A 16,393-nucleotide genomic window follows, 5' to 3' on the forward strand; every position below is an offset into this window, starting at 1 on the left:
AGTGCCTGTTCATCTTCCCTGACTATTAACAGAGTCAGAATTACCAGCTCACATGTAGATGTCTACATTTGAACAGATGAATCCCATCCTATGTGACATTTAGTTCAGCAGAGCCAACTGTAACTGGGAGCCTGTGGGAGAAAGGATCTGTAAGACAGTCCTGTTATTATAAGGAATGTCCTTCATAGAAAATTAATGTTATTTGAGTATCTACAACCTATATTTCATATAACTTTTCAGATTGTTTTCATATCATCTCTAATGAAGTAGTATGCACATAAACTCTTGGATGTAAATGTAACACCTAGTTATATTTACAGAAGCTAATCGTCAAGTTGCTGGGCTTTTAGGTTTCTTTTTTTTCTTTTAATTCTGCTGCAGTTTGGAGAAAGTGCTTCCTGCCTGTGACTAGCAAGAACATTATTTGTTAAGTGTTAGATTCTGAATCATGCGTATTGATTTAATTCATGTTCTTTGCTTTTTATTTTCCTTGTCCTGCTCCACTTTTTGTGGAACATGCAGTAATGTGGCTCTATCTTCTTGTAGTTTCCTCCTCTTCCTCTGGTTTGTTTTTTGTTAACATTAAGGTATAGCTATGCTGTGTGTAATAAAAAGTTTGCAAAACTGCTTGAAGACCTCATGTGCCTGCTAGGGAGAGAACAAGCTTAGGAGCACAGTCTCAGGCATAGCTTGAATGCAGCTTCTGGATCTAGGTTGTGCTGGACTGGCCGTGTAGGTGTACCTTATGTCACTCGCCTATCCCATGATCTTGCAGTTTTTAATGTCCATTGTAGTGCTTATTCTGTTTTTCCAGCGGCCAAGCTGAGATGCACTGTTTGGTCCACTGAGTTTCTTCTCCTAGACTGGGAGAAAGCACATATTTTTGCATCACCAAACTGGATGTGCTGAAAATAAACACACACCTCCTCCCCAAACAATTCCCTTTCTTTCCTTGATGTATCTCCAGCTTATCGCAAATCTTTGTGACAAACAGGACAAGATAGCCTTAAATGCATATTAAAAACCTCAAAATTCCTGGCATTTCAGTAGCCTGCTCTGTTACGCTCACTTTATGTACACTTATAAGCAGCTCCATATGTGTGTGCTATAGCATAAGTAACTTGATGTTCTATAGAAACAGTGAATGTAATGGAGTAAGCTGTTGAAAGAAAAGCTGTTTCTTTACTTTTATCCTACACCTAGTGCAGTTTTGTGATTTTTTTTCAAGTGTGCATGGAGTGCCATTTCCTTTTTACTGATTGCAGGAAGCCCGTATAATGGTAATGCTGTGAATCTGTATACGTTCTAAAAGTGAAGTACTGTGAAAATAAAATTATTACACTAATTTACAGGATTTTTTTATTCCTGAGATGCTTTGTCTGTATCATAAACCAGAAACTGCCGAAGATAAATCTCCAAAACCTAATTGTTTAAAACCTACAATCTAGCAACAAGGAATTATAACAGGTAGTGATTAACTCCTTCAGATATAAAAATGGCAGCTATTTCACCACTATTGCTTTTATTAAGTGTTTTGTTGTGGCTTTCACATCCAAAGAATATACTTGGTCAACGTGCAATTGACCAAAGCCAATGATGAATATCCTCTTGACTTGGTTACTGCAGAGTTGGGACTATGAAGATCTGTGCTCTATTTTATAGCAGCCGGAGAACACAACTGTTACGTTAGTTTAAAAAAGGCACACTTTCTTTTTTCTTCTGTTGTGGATAAAGATTTAGGTGTAGGAGAGAAAAACCTTGCCCCGGGACTAAAATTAACACATATTTAATATGTGTTAAGAATTCATGTGGAATTTATATTTACATGTAATCCCACTTAATTATCTAGCTTACTTGTTAATGTCTTTTTTATTTAAAAGCTTTACAGTGAGACACTAAATCAATCTGCTGTTCAGGTAGCCATTGCTTCCCCCCCCACTTCAAAATAGAGAAATCTATCCCTCTTAAAATTTCTGTTTTAATATGGCAAAGTTCTTTTTTTGCTCTCTCTTGTTTTTCATTAAGATAACCTAAGTGTGATAGATAAAAATTTAATATTTAAAAAATGCAGTAATCTTCAAAAACTCCTTCTTTTTGGGAAACTGTTTTGGCTAGAATCAAATTCTTTGTGAACATGTTGCTCCCATGTTTTTGCAACTAGATGCATACTATTCCTAAAAGGTTTATAACAGAAATGCTAAAAAGTCAGCTCAATTCTTTCTTAGTACATATTGTTCTCCCTACTTAAATACATATGGTATCTATGTTTTTAACCTAATTTCTCAGATGTAAGAGTTGAACTTACTGTCATTGCAAGCCATCATGTTTTGAGAATTTGACCACTTTTCCAGAGTCGTCATAATAAATCTAAATGTCACTGGATGTCGAAATAAGTCAGTCATGAGAAAGCAATGCTTATGTATAGTGGCTTTCCCCATCCCATCCTTACCAGTCTAGATTTTTTTTTTATCACTTTCAGTAATTCTTTGCTGGTCATAAGTTTATCTCTAAGTATGTGGCACCATGGGCAATACAGTTGAAATACTGCCTGCTAGAGTATTCAAGAAAGAAGTGTCTGACATTTCCTACATTATATTTGATTACTACTTATAAATCTGGTGCATATTGCAAACTAAAGTTTTTTATTTTTAAAGAATGAAAAAGAAATAATGGGCTTTAAGTAAAGATCGAGAGTAATATAAATTTATTTTTAATTATTCTGCTCTCCTTCCTGCTAACCTCTCGTTAACATAAATGATAATTTTTCTGGGGAATAGCAGATGCACAGCAGGATTTGGACCATCCTGAGCAGTAACTGCTGTTTGTGTTCAGAAAAGCAATGCTTATTTTCTCTGATGCATACTTGCAACTATTCTAGTCTCTTAAATCTTGTTTTCTGACATAGAGTTTCTGTGGCTATCTGTGTCCTGTCCTGCTACAGCCTTAAATGGGAGCAGAAAGAGGAAGCTATAGCTTGCTTTTTTGTGAATATCTTACTTTTGTGTCTTCTTTGTAATTTATATCTCTCTTATGCCCAGGGCTAATGTGACAAGGTCAAGTAGTATTAAGTTTTCAGTAATGTCCTTTGTCTTTCTGGTTTGAATTTTCTTAGGAAAAAAATTAACAAAGAATGTCGGTAAAGGGAAAGCTATAGAATGACAGGGAAACATTTTAACTCTCATAATGCCAATGGCAGGCAAGGATAGTCCAGTAGACAATTTCTAATTCACCACAGCGTATACTGATAAAGATCCAGAGAACTCACTCACTATAAATAAAAAAATACTGCATTATCTTTCATCCCTTGTACAAAGTACAATGTTTATTTTCCTGGATATTTCTGAATATGTGAATCTATAATCTGAATCATGGATTTTCAGTCTTTGCAGCCATACTGTTAGCCACTAATATCGATGATGATATTTGTTACAAATATTAAATATATTTATGTGCTATTGACTGGTCATAAGAACCTAAAATTCTGATATTTGTAGTACTATGTACAGATCTACATATAAGGCTTAATGCTTTTTTAGAGTTAGTACTTCTTTGTATTTATTTGATTCCATGGAAAACTGGCAGGGACGTAATAGAACTAAATAGGACTAGAACCAGGGTAACTTTACAATATGGTTTGAGAAAGGAATGGAAGTGTAGTGACATATACTCAATTGGCTTTATATGTGTTTCTCTGAATTTACTGTTAAAATGTTATGTTGTCGTATAGAAATACTTGTCAACTGAACGTGGAAATTATTTTTTTTTTTTTCTGTTTTGCATATGGTCAAATTGTCAATAAGATTAAAGAATCTACAACCAACATTTGGTCCAGAATTTGTGTACCAGAGTTAAATCCAGCTCTGTCTTTCAGTTGTAATGCCTGTGCTGGAAATGCAACAGTCCCACATTTCAGCAACAAATAAGCATTTTTGGCTCTGACCAGTTGTAAGTTTGCAGAGTGAGTGGGTTTTGGTTTTTGCATGATCATGTTTCTGACCATAAGAATTCTGATTTATAGCTTTCAAAAGCACTATAACACTCAGAAAATACTCCTTTCCTTGAAAATTAGCAGTCACAAAGTGACCACACACATTGCCATTGGTGTTACTATTCTCTCATTATGCTTAGGCCTTGTCCTTACAGGGATGAGACAAGTTACCAAAATGTGTATTTTTTTTAAAAAAAAAAGATATAGTTGATTTAGTATGTGCTTATACATAAACATTCTAATTTTAGTTGAAGACTGGGAATTTTTGCATCTTGATTTTAGTTTTTCCTCCCTCTTTCATATTTAACATAAAATAAACTTTTTAATCTGAAAGGTAATATTTGGAAATAGCCTGGCAGCTGACCGAACCATTCAACATTCATTCTTAGTTGCACCAATGCAAGTTTGTAAGTAAAGAAACTTGAATTACACTGGATGCTAATGTTTTAATAGTAGTGACAATACCCATCTTACAGTCCAAAATCATTTGTACAGATGAATGTCAGCTCAGTTTCCTTACATTTACTCTTCAATACTACAAATAAGAATTTTGTCATTACTACTGCTTTGCTGCTTTATTGCACAAGAAAAGCTCTGATATGCAAGAAGAGCAATTCCATAACTGTCTGTTTAATAGGCACCTATTTGACACTGCCTTACAGAAGTAGTAAGACAGAGGAAGCACTAAAAATATATTACAGGACAGTGCAGCCTTGACCTGTTAAGAAATACAACTGTGACAACAATTATGTTAGTTTGAGGATCTAGGAAGTAATGTCCTGAATGGAGAAGAGAAACAAACTGACAAGAAGTTTGAGCAATGAGAAACAAAGGAAGAGGAAAGAGGAAAAGCAGATTTTATTTCTTCTCCAGGATCAGGGCCTTCTGTTAGTTTCATTCTAGTTATGGTGCCTAAAGAAAAGCCAATTGAGTTCTGTAAATTTTACAAGAATTCAAATCCTCAGCACTAAATGCAAGAAACAGAATGAAATATTTACCAGATAAAACAAAACATTAATGAGTAAATATTAAAAACTGAGCTACTGAGAAGACTAAGAAATGCTGTCAAGTTAAAATTTCAATAATTAGTTCTAGCACCTTGGATAGCTAAATGAGTATTTTCTTACATAAATAAGTAAATTGTCCTAATTGTAAAAGATTCTGGTGCCTTTCTGTTTATGAACTGCTGTTTTATTTAATTGAAAAAAAAACTTATTCTGTTTTGTTCTTAGATTAACTGAGCTTGTGCCTTTAAATTCATTTGTATCTTTGGAAAAGCTGGATATCAAAAATAACTGCTTGTCAGGTGAGTTGTATAAAAAACGTAAAACCCCATCCAAAAAAGAACTTCTGAATTAAATGATAAACTTATTTGAATCTGATTGTTCCTATTTATTTATAAAAGACATTCATACAGAAAACATATAAGTATTTTCCAAACATGGATGTTATAGATATTAATTATAACTAGACTGTATAGGTAGCAGAATTGCTTGTAGTACTTAATGATTTTGGTACATTTTACTTCCATGTAAGATTTTATGAGAAATAATATGGTTCTGCATTCAAATTTATATTTAATTTTCTTTCCTACTACAATACAGACCTTAAAGGTGTCATTACATGGTTAAGTGGCTGTCATAAACTAAGGGAGTTGTCACTCAGTGGAAATCCTCTTCTCCAAGAAAGGAATTGGAGGTAAGAAAATAAATTAATTTGCTAAATCAAAAAGTCAAATTTAGTCAAAAACTAGGTGTATATGCATCTTGCTCATCAGTCAAAATCAGCCAAAAACTTGGTGTACATATGTTAGTTAAATAGTAGAAATGAGGTAGGTATGAAGACTACCACAAATTGGAACAGAATTATATGAAAATGACAAATAAAATTCAATTCTGTGATCTTTATTTTCTAAGAATTCCAGTTTGTAGTTTTGTTTAAACAAAAATCTTGGTGTTTGACCTAGCACTTGGAACCTTGATAGCAGTTTGTGCTAAAACTCGACATTAGTCTCTCTATGCTGTTTAACTGTTATCCTGAATTAGTATTTTTCATTGTGACAATTTCTTTAGGCAAATGTGGAAATTATAAAGGTAATACAGGCCTTCTTTGTGCTGTTTATTTGTAAATGTTTCTTTGTCCATTGATCACAATATCTTCTTTTTCAGCATGAATTCTCATTGTTCCTCTTTACTGACAAGTTTACCACCTTTGGTAACATTAACTTTCTGACTGAGGTTTTGTCTGACCTTTATTACCCTATTTTACATTTCATTAAAACTTTACACAAAGACATGACCATCCACTCAACCTTTTTCTCCTTCTCTTTCATCTGCACTGTTTAAAACCTTTATTTTTTCTCTGATTATTAAGTTCTTACACTGCTTACTTGCCGTTCTCGGAACCATCAGTTTCTGACTGTCTATCACATATCTTCTTAGAGTGTTTCTCTTTCTGCCTTGCTGTCTTTTTTTTAAAATTATTTTATTTATTTACTCCCTTCCATCACTTCATCCATTCACTGCTTAACAGCCTTAACAGTCACTGCTGTGGTAGGTTCACACTCCACATAGCTAGAGAAAGGGTGGTGTCTATAATAAATGTATCAAGGAATCCTTGGCTTAGCATCTTTTAAGGAAAAAAAATTAGAGGAAGAAAAAGTCAGAATGAATAGTTGATTTTTCCTTAGTAGTTGAAGCTTAGACTCTTTTCTTGTTCTGAGAATTCCTTATCTTTACACCAAAAAATCAATAGCTCTTATGATTATGAAAGAGGCACAGATGTAAAAATAATGCTGTTCTTTGCCCTCCAGTGATGTATAGTACTGAAATAATGATCCAAAAAAAAATTTGAGCTGGTCATAGAGACTATTTTATGTGTATATATAAAAACTGGATAGGGCAGAAAGGAAACTTGACAAATGAAATTAGATGCAGTCACCAGAATCCCTGAAATGAGTAGTTGTGATAGGATTGTATTTGTAAGCCATATGAATAAAATAGTACATGGACAGGTTTTTTGTACTTTTTTTTTTAATTTTAGTAGAAGTCTCCTGGTTTCTTGAGAATTCTGTGGTCTGAAACCCCATACATGGGCCAATGCCATCAAGACTTAAAGCTGTCTGAGAGAATTGCTCAACAAAAGTCAGTAGTGCTGTTAATTTAATGTGAAGTGTTCTTTCATCTTCCTTAGAATTAATACTTTCTAGTCTACAGACCTTCAAGAGCAGTATGACAAGTTGGAATGCAATTTTAGATTTTTAGGTGATGTTCCAGAATACAAGTGTTGAAATGGTAGAGTGTCTTTTAGTGAACTCTTATTCTAATTCCATTAAATGTACAAAGAAGCATTTAATCAGTAAGAATTTAAATCATTACCAGTTCTTTCAACTAAGGAAACCAAGTATTTACCTAGGAAAGTGTTGACATAATAAAATGTCTGAGGAAATGAAATGAGACACAACAGTTGCACTTTCATTTTGGATGTAATTAAAACAGGTGACTGAGATTTTTTTTATTAGAAAAATATTTTTTTTTAAGCTTTGCAATTTTGAAGAATGACCAAAATTGTTCCTTGTATAACTTCAAGTCAGTTCAAGGTGAGGCTTTACACTGCCATGTTACACAAGAATGCGTTTAGATAAATTATGTTCACATTTGCTATATTAGATTACCTAGTATAATGACAGCAAAGTTTGGGGTATGTGTGTTATGGAGTATGTGTTGTATTAAGAGAAAAACCAAAACCACCCTTACATGTATATCTTCTGTTAGAAGATATTTTTTTACAAATTTCTGATTAGTATTCCAGTGGAAAAAAACCTGTTTGAAACTTCTAGTTGGAAATGTTTGAGTAGTTTAAAAGATAGCTGTACAAATACATTCTTGGTTGTTTTGTTTATTTTTTAATGAACAGACTTATTTGCATTCCCATGGTTCCTGCAGGTAATTTTGTGAATAAAATTCAGTGACTGTGACAATATTTTAAATTTCCATTTGCATTGTTTTAATTCACACTATTTTACAGAACTAACTGTTATTTCACTGTAACCTGGAGGGGAAAAGCTTTCTGAATTCCGATTTAACTGTAAGAACTGACACTTCAGATTGCTTGACCCAATAGAGCTTTTATGATTAGACAAGAGATTCATTTGTCTAAAGGATTTAAAGTATGGGATACTATAAAATATGGATTTGCTGAATACAGCATTGACCATAACTTCAGGCAATATGTTCCAGTGAACTTTACATAACCCCTTGATACCAACAAAGGAATTAGTTGTAAAATTTCCCAATCGGTTTTGTACTTTCATGTCCAGCCAGCGATAACACCAACAAAAGTGAAGCAGTAAGAAATTGTTTTTTAAAAATTAAACCCTGGGATCAGTCTGAGCACTCCTAGGGGAATGTGTTTCAATGCTGTAATGATTAATAGAGCCTCTTAAGTGACAGAATATTCACCAGGAAGTTTTCACTAAATGAAATATTGACTCAGTCCTTCACCAGGAGAAACCCAGCTGGAAAAACTAGTGTTGAGATCCCATAGCTCTAAGACACAATACTTCCAGCATCAATCAACTTTGATATGGCACTTTTTTGATATATCACTATTCAACATCAGCTTTGGTAATTTCTCTCTATGTGTTCAGAGACTATCTAAACCCATCATTTTATTCCAAATGTATTTCAGACAGTGTTATTCTTACATTAATGGGCAGTAGAGAAGGAAAGTTTTATATTTGCAAAAAACTAATATTATATTCTATTGAACTACATTTTGGAATATTCTAATTCAGTCATAGAAACTTTCTCTGATTTTAAACTTAGTATATATTGTCTGAGCTGTGTAATAGTCCTTCACCTTCACAGTGAATAGTCAGAAAGTTCTAAAATTTTGAAAACGGTATTATCTTTTTTAATAGTAAGGGGACTTACAACCTACAGTAAGTATTTTTTCAAGAGTTCTTAAGTGTTAATTAAAACTAACTTAATGAAAATATTGAGTGTTGATGTGTTGATTTAAATAATTTTGCAGTCTTGAAACTTTCAACAAATTTGGTCTCATATAAGAAATATATGAAACAAGGTTGCAGTACTTTATATTCCACAATAACCTAAAAGAGAGAGCATTGATGATACTAGTCTTTTAAATTGGTAGATAAGTTTGTCATACATATTTTTTCTTATATCAGTGGCCCCAACTGTCCTTTTCATAGCAAGGAAATATCATCCCTTTCACTGACGCAAATGCAATATTTCAAAAGTGGATTTTTTTTCCTGTCATTGCTTTGTGTGGTATATGCAAATGCCAAAGGGAGTAAGACTGACAATGTTTAGTATTCTGTGCAGTTTTTAAATCTAAACCTTTCAGTGTGTCAACAAAATCAGTGCTGTATCTTAATCCTATGACTTAGTTTGCTGTGTTGCCTACTAATCAAATGCATTACAGGTGCCTATGCACAAATGTGTCAAATTCTCCTGTTATTGTTTAAGTAGGTAAAATGCTAGTTCTAGTGAATTGAGAATGTTGCCATTGACCTCCCTGGGGTCAGTATTGCAGCAGTGGTCTTTATACCAACAAAGTATTAAGAAATCTTGCTAAGTTCTGTGGTTTATTAAATTTGAGTTAATATATTAACATATGAAGTAAGGACAGATATATACAAATACTTAGAGACCTATCATCATGTTCTGTTTTGTTATATGATTGTCTCAATAAAAGGGGAGTTTTAGCATCAGGATTTTTTTGTAAGACTAATTATGACTTTTTTTTTTTTTCCTAAGGCCTTCCTTGTGTAAGGTCCTTCCTAGTTTACAGTTTCTTGATGGTGAAAACTTAAACTATCATACTTTACCCACAACTGAAAGAATCAAAGGATTAGAAATAAGAACTTTTCTGGAACTTTGCCAAGTTCAAATTGAAGAAAATGTTCTACTGAAAAAAAAGGCTGCTGAACTGAGGTATGTATTTATGTGAATATAAATTGCATTTGGAAATATGTTTTCATGTATTGTTAGTGTAGTTATTGGTGTCTTATGAATTTTACTTAGCTTTTTGCTTGGAAATGTATTATCTTACAAAGAGATTAGAATCATTGACTTCAATCCAAAGAGTATTTCACAGATATTAAAATATGTGGGCCTTGTCTTTTGTTTGTTTAAGTTTGAGAAAGCAGGTGGTTTAAAACCTTCAGTTAGTAGTAGCTGAATGAATTCATACAAACAACATAGTACAGTGGATGCAGGGATAGTAGCTTAAATCCTGAAAGTGGTATAATCATATTAACATGATTTCTAGCTTTAGCTTAATCAAACCTAGTTTGGCGATTGGTGCAATATGCTCTATTTTTTTCCTGCATTTGTTTTCCATGTCTGTATTATTCATGTTCTAAATGATTGTAAAAGATTTGACCTCTTTTCTCTTGAAGTAGTGGATCAGATGGCTCTGTTTACAGGTCTTTGATTTTGTCACACTTACTGCCTTTATCATTATTACCAAGGTTAGTTGTCCAGTGACTTCAGCTTAGACATTGGAAGTGGTAATTTATCATTTATACCTGCAATCTTTTCATCACTTTGCAATATCTAAATAGCTCAAACTTGTCATGTTTCACAGCTGGTAGTATTGCATGTTTTCTTCTTTCTTAGTTCCTTTTCATTTCCTAGCAGATTCACAATATCCTTGTAGTACTTTTAATATCCAGCTTGTCTTCTGATGTTTGGAAAGATAGTTTCCTTGATCCTTCCACGTACTGAACATTATCGCAGAACAGGTGAAGCATGTGATGTTTGACAATGCTTTAGTCTGAACTTCTCCTTGTGTACTTTGTTGGTTCAGGAAAAGTACACACATTTTTTTCAGAATCTAGCTGTTTTGCATTTACATGTAAGCCTGTATATCCATAGTCTCTTGCTACTACCTAACAGGTTATTACATTGATGTATTATTGGCTGTTACTAAGCTGCAATAAAATCTTCATAGCTCACGAAACAGATTTATTTGAAAAGAGTTTCATATTAAGAACTTCTTTGAAGTAGTTGAAAGTAGTTTGGGAGAAATTATATAGTGCAGTTTTCTATGACAGATGTAATGTCTAAGTGGCTCCTAGAACTCATATGTTTCTCCATTAAACCCTCAAGATATGTCTTCTCCACTTCTGTGATTTTTGGCTTCTGGTTTGCAGGTGGGAAGCTGATGCTTCCTAATCTATTTACCATTTTGAAATAGTGTTCTTTCCTTTCTTTTTCTTAAAAGGAAAAAAGGAGAGGCAAAAAAAAGTACTCCTCTTCCTTTATGGTAGAGCATATTTTCTTATGCCTGAGATTTAGGACCTGTTTCATCAGTATCCTTTGCAGAAAAATATGCTAATCTGTAATTAGAATATGACTTGTGAGAGAGCTGTAGTAGAATCTAAGGACCTAACTTTCACATACATTTCTGCAAGATGGTAAAAAAATAGGAGGGAAAGATGATATTCACAAAATTTAATGGTTTATTTAACCATGTTCTACATGAATGGACAGCTAGACAGGTCAGAAATTTGTTGGGTAGTCAGGCTCAGACCATCCATTAACTATTAACAGTTAATGGCTCATGCTATTTTCTGGAGGCTGACTTGTCCTTCCAACATCTTTATCAAAGACCTGGAGCAGGAGGTGGAGTGCACACTTACCATGCTTGCAGATGGTAAGTGTGCACTTACCAACAATTTGGAGGAAACTGTTTACATGCCTGAAGGCAGGCCTGTCATTCAGAAGGACCTAGGCAAGCTGGGGAGACAGGCCAACAGGAGCCTTGTGAATTCAACAAGGACAAATGCAAAGTTCTTTACCTTGGAAGGAGTGACCCCTTGCAACAATACAGGCTGGGACTGGCTGGCTGAGAAATGTCTCTGCCGAAAAGGACCTTTGGATTTGGGTAGGTAAGAAACTGAATGTGAGCCAGCAGTGTGCCCTGCTACTAAAGAAAGTTAAGGACGTCCTGGGCTGTATCTACAGGAACATAGCCGGTAGGCTGCGAGAAGTTATGTCCCTCTCTTCAGCCCTTATTAGCTCGTATCTAGAATACTGTGGCCCATATTTTGGGTTACCAATACATAAAATACATTGATAAACTGGAACAAGTTTGACACATAGCCCCTAAAATGGTTGGGTGTTCAAGCACATGCTCAAGAAGACAGAGCCAGGCTGTTTGCAGTAGTGCATGACAGGAGGATGAGCAACAAGGACCTAAGCTGAAACAGGAGAGATTCAGACTGGTGTGGTGGGTTGATTCCAGACAGTAACTAAGGACCCACCAGCTGCTTGCTCACTACTGCCCCCACCAGCAGGATGGGAGGGAGAATCAGAAGACCAGAAGCAAGAAAAAACCCATGGATCAAGATAAAGACAGTTTAATAAGTGAAGGAAGGCGGGGGGGTGGGGGGGGAAGAAAGCAACCAGTGATGCAAAGCAATCGCTCACTACCTCCCACCAGCAGACTGATGCCCAACCAATGGCTACCTTGGAAAGACTGCCCCCAAGTTTTATTGCTGAGCATGATGTTATATGGCGTGGAATATAGTTTTGGTCAATTCAGGTCAACTGTCTTGGATGTGTCCCTTCCCAGCCTCCTGCCTACTCCCAGCCTACTTGCTGAGTGGGACAGAGAAGGCCTTGACTCTGTCCAAGCACTGTTCAGTGAAACATTAGTGTTTTATCAATACAGTTTCAGTCACAAATCTAAAACACAGCACCATACGGGCAGTATAATGAGAATTAACTCCATCCCAGCCAGACCCAATACAACTGGACATAAGGAGAAACCTTTTCACTGTTAGGACAGTGATGTATTGCAACAGGTTGCCCAGAGAGGTTGTGCAGTCTCCATTCTTGGAGGTTTTCAACACCTGACTGGATAAAGCTCTGAGCAACCTGGTCTGATCTCAGAGCTAACCCAGCTTTGAAGTAGGAGCTTGGACTAGAGACCTTCTGAGGTTCCTTCAACTGAGAATTTTTCTATGATTCTGTGTAATTTTTGTTTGAAAGAGCTTGCAGATGTTTGAGAAGAACAGTGGGAAGAAGAAATTACGTAAACGTCTCTTCTTTCCTGAATGTATGGTTTGGATGGGGGTGGGGGGAAGGGGCAGGGAGAGGGAGGGTTGTGGGTTTTTTAAGGTTTTGAGAATTAATTCACAATCTTTTAAATTGGTAACTTTCACATGGTTGAAATATCTTGTATCAAATTTAGTCTTAAAATGAATTTCTTGTGTGTTAAAGCCCTCTGTGTTTTATTTTGACTAAAAGTACAATTTATGAATGATTTGAAAACCGTTGAAAACTGCAGTTTATAAAAGGAACTCTAAACAACTTGTTTGTATGTAAGCCTTAACAGCATAGCTGTTTGTTATATGTACATACTGTAATACTTTGAATTAATGTGACGTTGCTAAAGAACAGGCCAACAATAGAGCAAACTTCTGTCTGTTTCACATCTTGCTAAGTTATGAGCCCCTGTAGGTGCAACCTCAAGTATGTAAGCTGCCAAAAGTAATCACTGCTTGCTCTGCTAATCCATGTTTCATACACCACTGCCGCCCAATTAAATTGTTGGTGCTCTTTCTGCCTGAAACGTCACTGTTCTTGCCATGTTTAAGAGTGAAACATATTTTAAAATTAAATTTCTCTATTCTAATAAACGCTTTCTGTCACATAATCTTTAGATGTGTTGTAGTGAGTAATCATATAAAAAATAATACGACACCTTGGCTGCAGTAATTTGCTTTCAGTCATCGGATATGCAGATATCTGGCTAGTGAACTTTATAAACACTGTATGCATAATACAGTGAAAATGACAGGAATTTCATAAATGGTATTGCAGGACTGACCTGTGACCTAAACAGTGACCTCTTTCATGTGTTTGTAAGGGACTTTTGTAACCTGCAGTTGAACATTGGTAATGATGCTTATATAAGTTCCCGAAGACAAATTAGATTTTACCACACTGTTACAAACAAAAGCTCAGTTAGAATTGGAGTGTACTATTTGAATATTCCATATATCAGAATTATGAAAATCACAGCAGAGCCACAAAGGGAAAAGCATGACATTACGCAAAATTTTAACTAGCACACAAACTAGCACACAAAGGGGTAGAGTATTATTTATGATTTAGCTGCAAAGGCCAGAAGAAAACTGCCATTGCTGATTAGAACTGGCTTGTTTGTCCACTGTCCCTTTTGCCTTTGAGAGGTTTGTTCTGCTGACTTTTTCATATAATTTTTACTGTCTCATTCTGGCAAAATGATGCTCTTTGAATAACCTGGCCGTCATTGCAGATGCAATTGCAGTAGGAAATTCTATACAAACTGTGTCAGCCCCATAAGCAGGCTTCTACTGCCACCTTAAACTTTCTATGTGGCAACATTTTGGCTGATTTAAACCCCACTGAAAGGCTGTTAAGGATTAATAACTTGTCCTTTTCCATATCTGTTAAGTCAGCCTGTGCATGGATCCTTCCGCTTCCTAGGTGGTGTCAGTGGGGGTTTGCTCCTCTCCACCTCTACTCTTCCCTCCCCAAACACTGCATATGAAACTGAGCAGGGTTTGGTCTAAATTTACCAAGAAGACAGTGATGGATACTCTCAGTGGATTGATGTTAGGACTGAAGTTGTAGCAGTCATTAATAAATGCCTGACTTGAATTTCCAAATACATTAAAATCTGATTCTAATGCTTTTGTCTTTCCTCAAAGTCCCTGGAAAATTCTAGCACAAGTTGAGAGGTATCTTTTTGGTAAGAAAGCTACAGGCAGCTTTCTGCTCTTAGCATTTGTTTGTGAAAGTAACATCTTGGTCTTCAGGTACTATCAGGGCCACTATTCTAGCACATTGGTACATTGCTATGAAAGACCCATCCTTTCCTCTTCTGGCTTATTGTCCCTTTCTCCCACTGCAAAAGCATAGCATTCTTTGTGGCTATGCTAAAATTTACATACGGCATAAATTACTTTCACTTGTTAAGATCAAAACAAAGCTGTGGGAAGCCATTGAACATGAGGGAATGTGCTGGTCAAAGCTGGAAGCCATAAAAATTTTGCTGTAGCAAGACTGCCGTATTCATCTACATTTCATTACATACTAAGCAGCCAGGCAGTATGGATACTGGTGCTTCCGTCAGGATAATCCCATTTCTTGTTTTGTCTAGATGCTAATTTATGCTTAAAACTTTGGTTGTGTCTTAACCAAGAAGGAATTCCAAAAGAGTTAGCGTGACCAGACCCCTTGACCTATAAAGCCAAAAAAGGTCTGAAAGGCAAACAACCAATTTACATTAACTGAAAAAGAAATATTGTGGTATCAAAAGTCTTAATACTGTCATATTTCTTCCTGTGTCTTCTCTCTTTCCTTGTACATGTTTTTTTTATTAAAGAAGTAAATCAGTCCTGCATATTTTCCATTATAGCAGCTTCCTTTCTGTGGTTTGAATAAGCGGTCTTCAGGAGCATGTCTCTGGTATCAAGAATGCAGTCCTTTTGAGACACTGAGAAAGCTGCAGTGCATTGATAGGATAGCTCTACCCCAAGCCTATTGAATAGTTCTTTTTTTTTTCAGAGCTGCCTGAAATTCCTGTTCACCTAAGCGAACCACCAAGCTGACTGCCACCTAGCACTCAGGCCCCATCTTAATATTTGTTTTCTGTGCTTTGGAGCTTCACCTTTGCAGGAGAACCCCAAATACAGTTACCAAGCCAATTCATTGCTCATAATTCTCTGAGATGTCACTACAGCTTCCTTTGTAGTTTCTTGAAACTTAGACTGATCTGACTGCCTAAAAGGAAAGGCACTGATACACAGATGGCAACCTAAAAATCCTACAAAATCAGAGTATAGTTGTGGATTGCCAGGGAATGTGTCAGCTGGGAGATAGGGTGCATGCCCACAGTGACAAGACTGTATTTTGCAACTACTGCTTGGAAAAGCTGCCCAAAAGCAGCTTCTGTGGAAAAAGTAACACATGATCCCTGGTGACCACACAGTTACTCCTTGCCTGAATTTTCAGTTGCTTTCAACCTCCTTTCCCATTTCTGCTTGCCACATTCATAGCTAGTGGAAGGGTGAAACAGCTGCTCGAGATGCCCCTGCACCTGTCAAGGATGCACAAGTATCAGTATCCTACTCTGTTCACCATTACAGTGTTTTGTTTTTCTTTGTTTCTGTTTTTTGAGAATGAACAAGTATACTCAGGATATACTTTTCATACAGAAGTTTATTTTGCCCAATATCTAAAACATTCTGGGTTTTTCTGCAATATTTTGTTCCTCAAATAAACAAACAAACAAAACTAAAACAAACCAAAGGAAAAAAAAAAGGTGGGAAAAAAGGGTTGTTTTCTTTCTTTTTTTTTTTTTTTTTAATTTATTCTCACC

The 16,393-nt window shown here is 35.5% G+C and overlaps 1 protein-coding gene across 1 annotated transcript in view; it reads left to right on the forward strand.

Annotated features, from left to right (window-relative positions):
* LRRIQ1 (leucine rich repeats and IQ motif containing 1) overlaps positions 1 to 16,393 on the forward strand; it is a 113,423-nt gene that overhangs the window by 19,630 nt on the left and 77,400 nt on the right. The window contains exons 14-16 of the mRNA XM_072881578.1: positions 5,221 to 5,294; positions 5,593 to 5,686; positions 9,772 to 9,948. Coding sequence (XP_072737679.1) covers positions 5,221 to 5,294; positions 5,593 to 5,686; positions 9,772 to 9,948 — 345 coding nt within the window. The remainder of the gene's footprint in view (positions 1 to 5,220; positions 5,295 to 5,592; positions 5,687 to 9,771; positions 9,949 to 16,393) is intronic.

The sequence above is a fragment of the Ciconia boyciana genome, chromosome 1 (genome assembly GCF_034638445.1).
Source record: "Ciconia boyciana chromosome 1, ASM3463844v1, whole genome shotgun sequence".
In the NCBI taxonomy this organism is placed as follows: Eukaryota; Metazoa; Chordata; class Aves; order Ciconiiformes; family Ciconiidae; genus Ciconia; species Ciconia boyciana.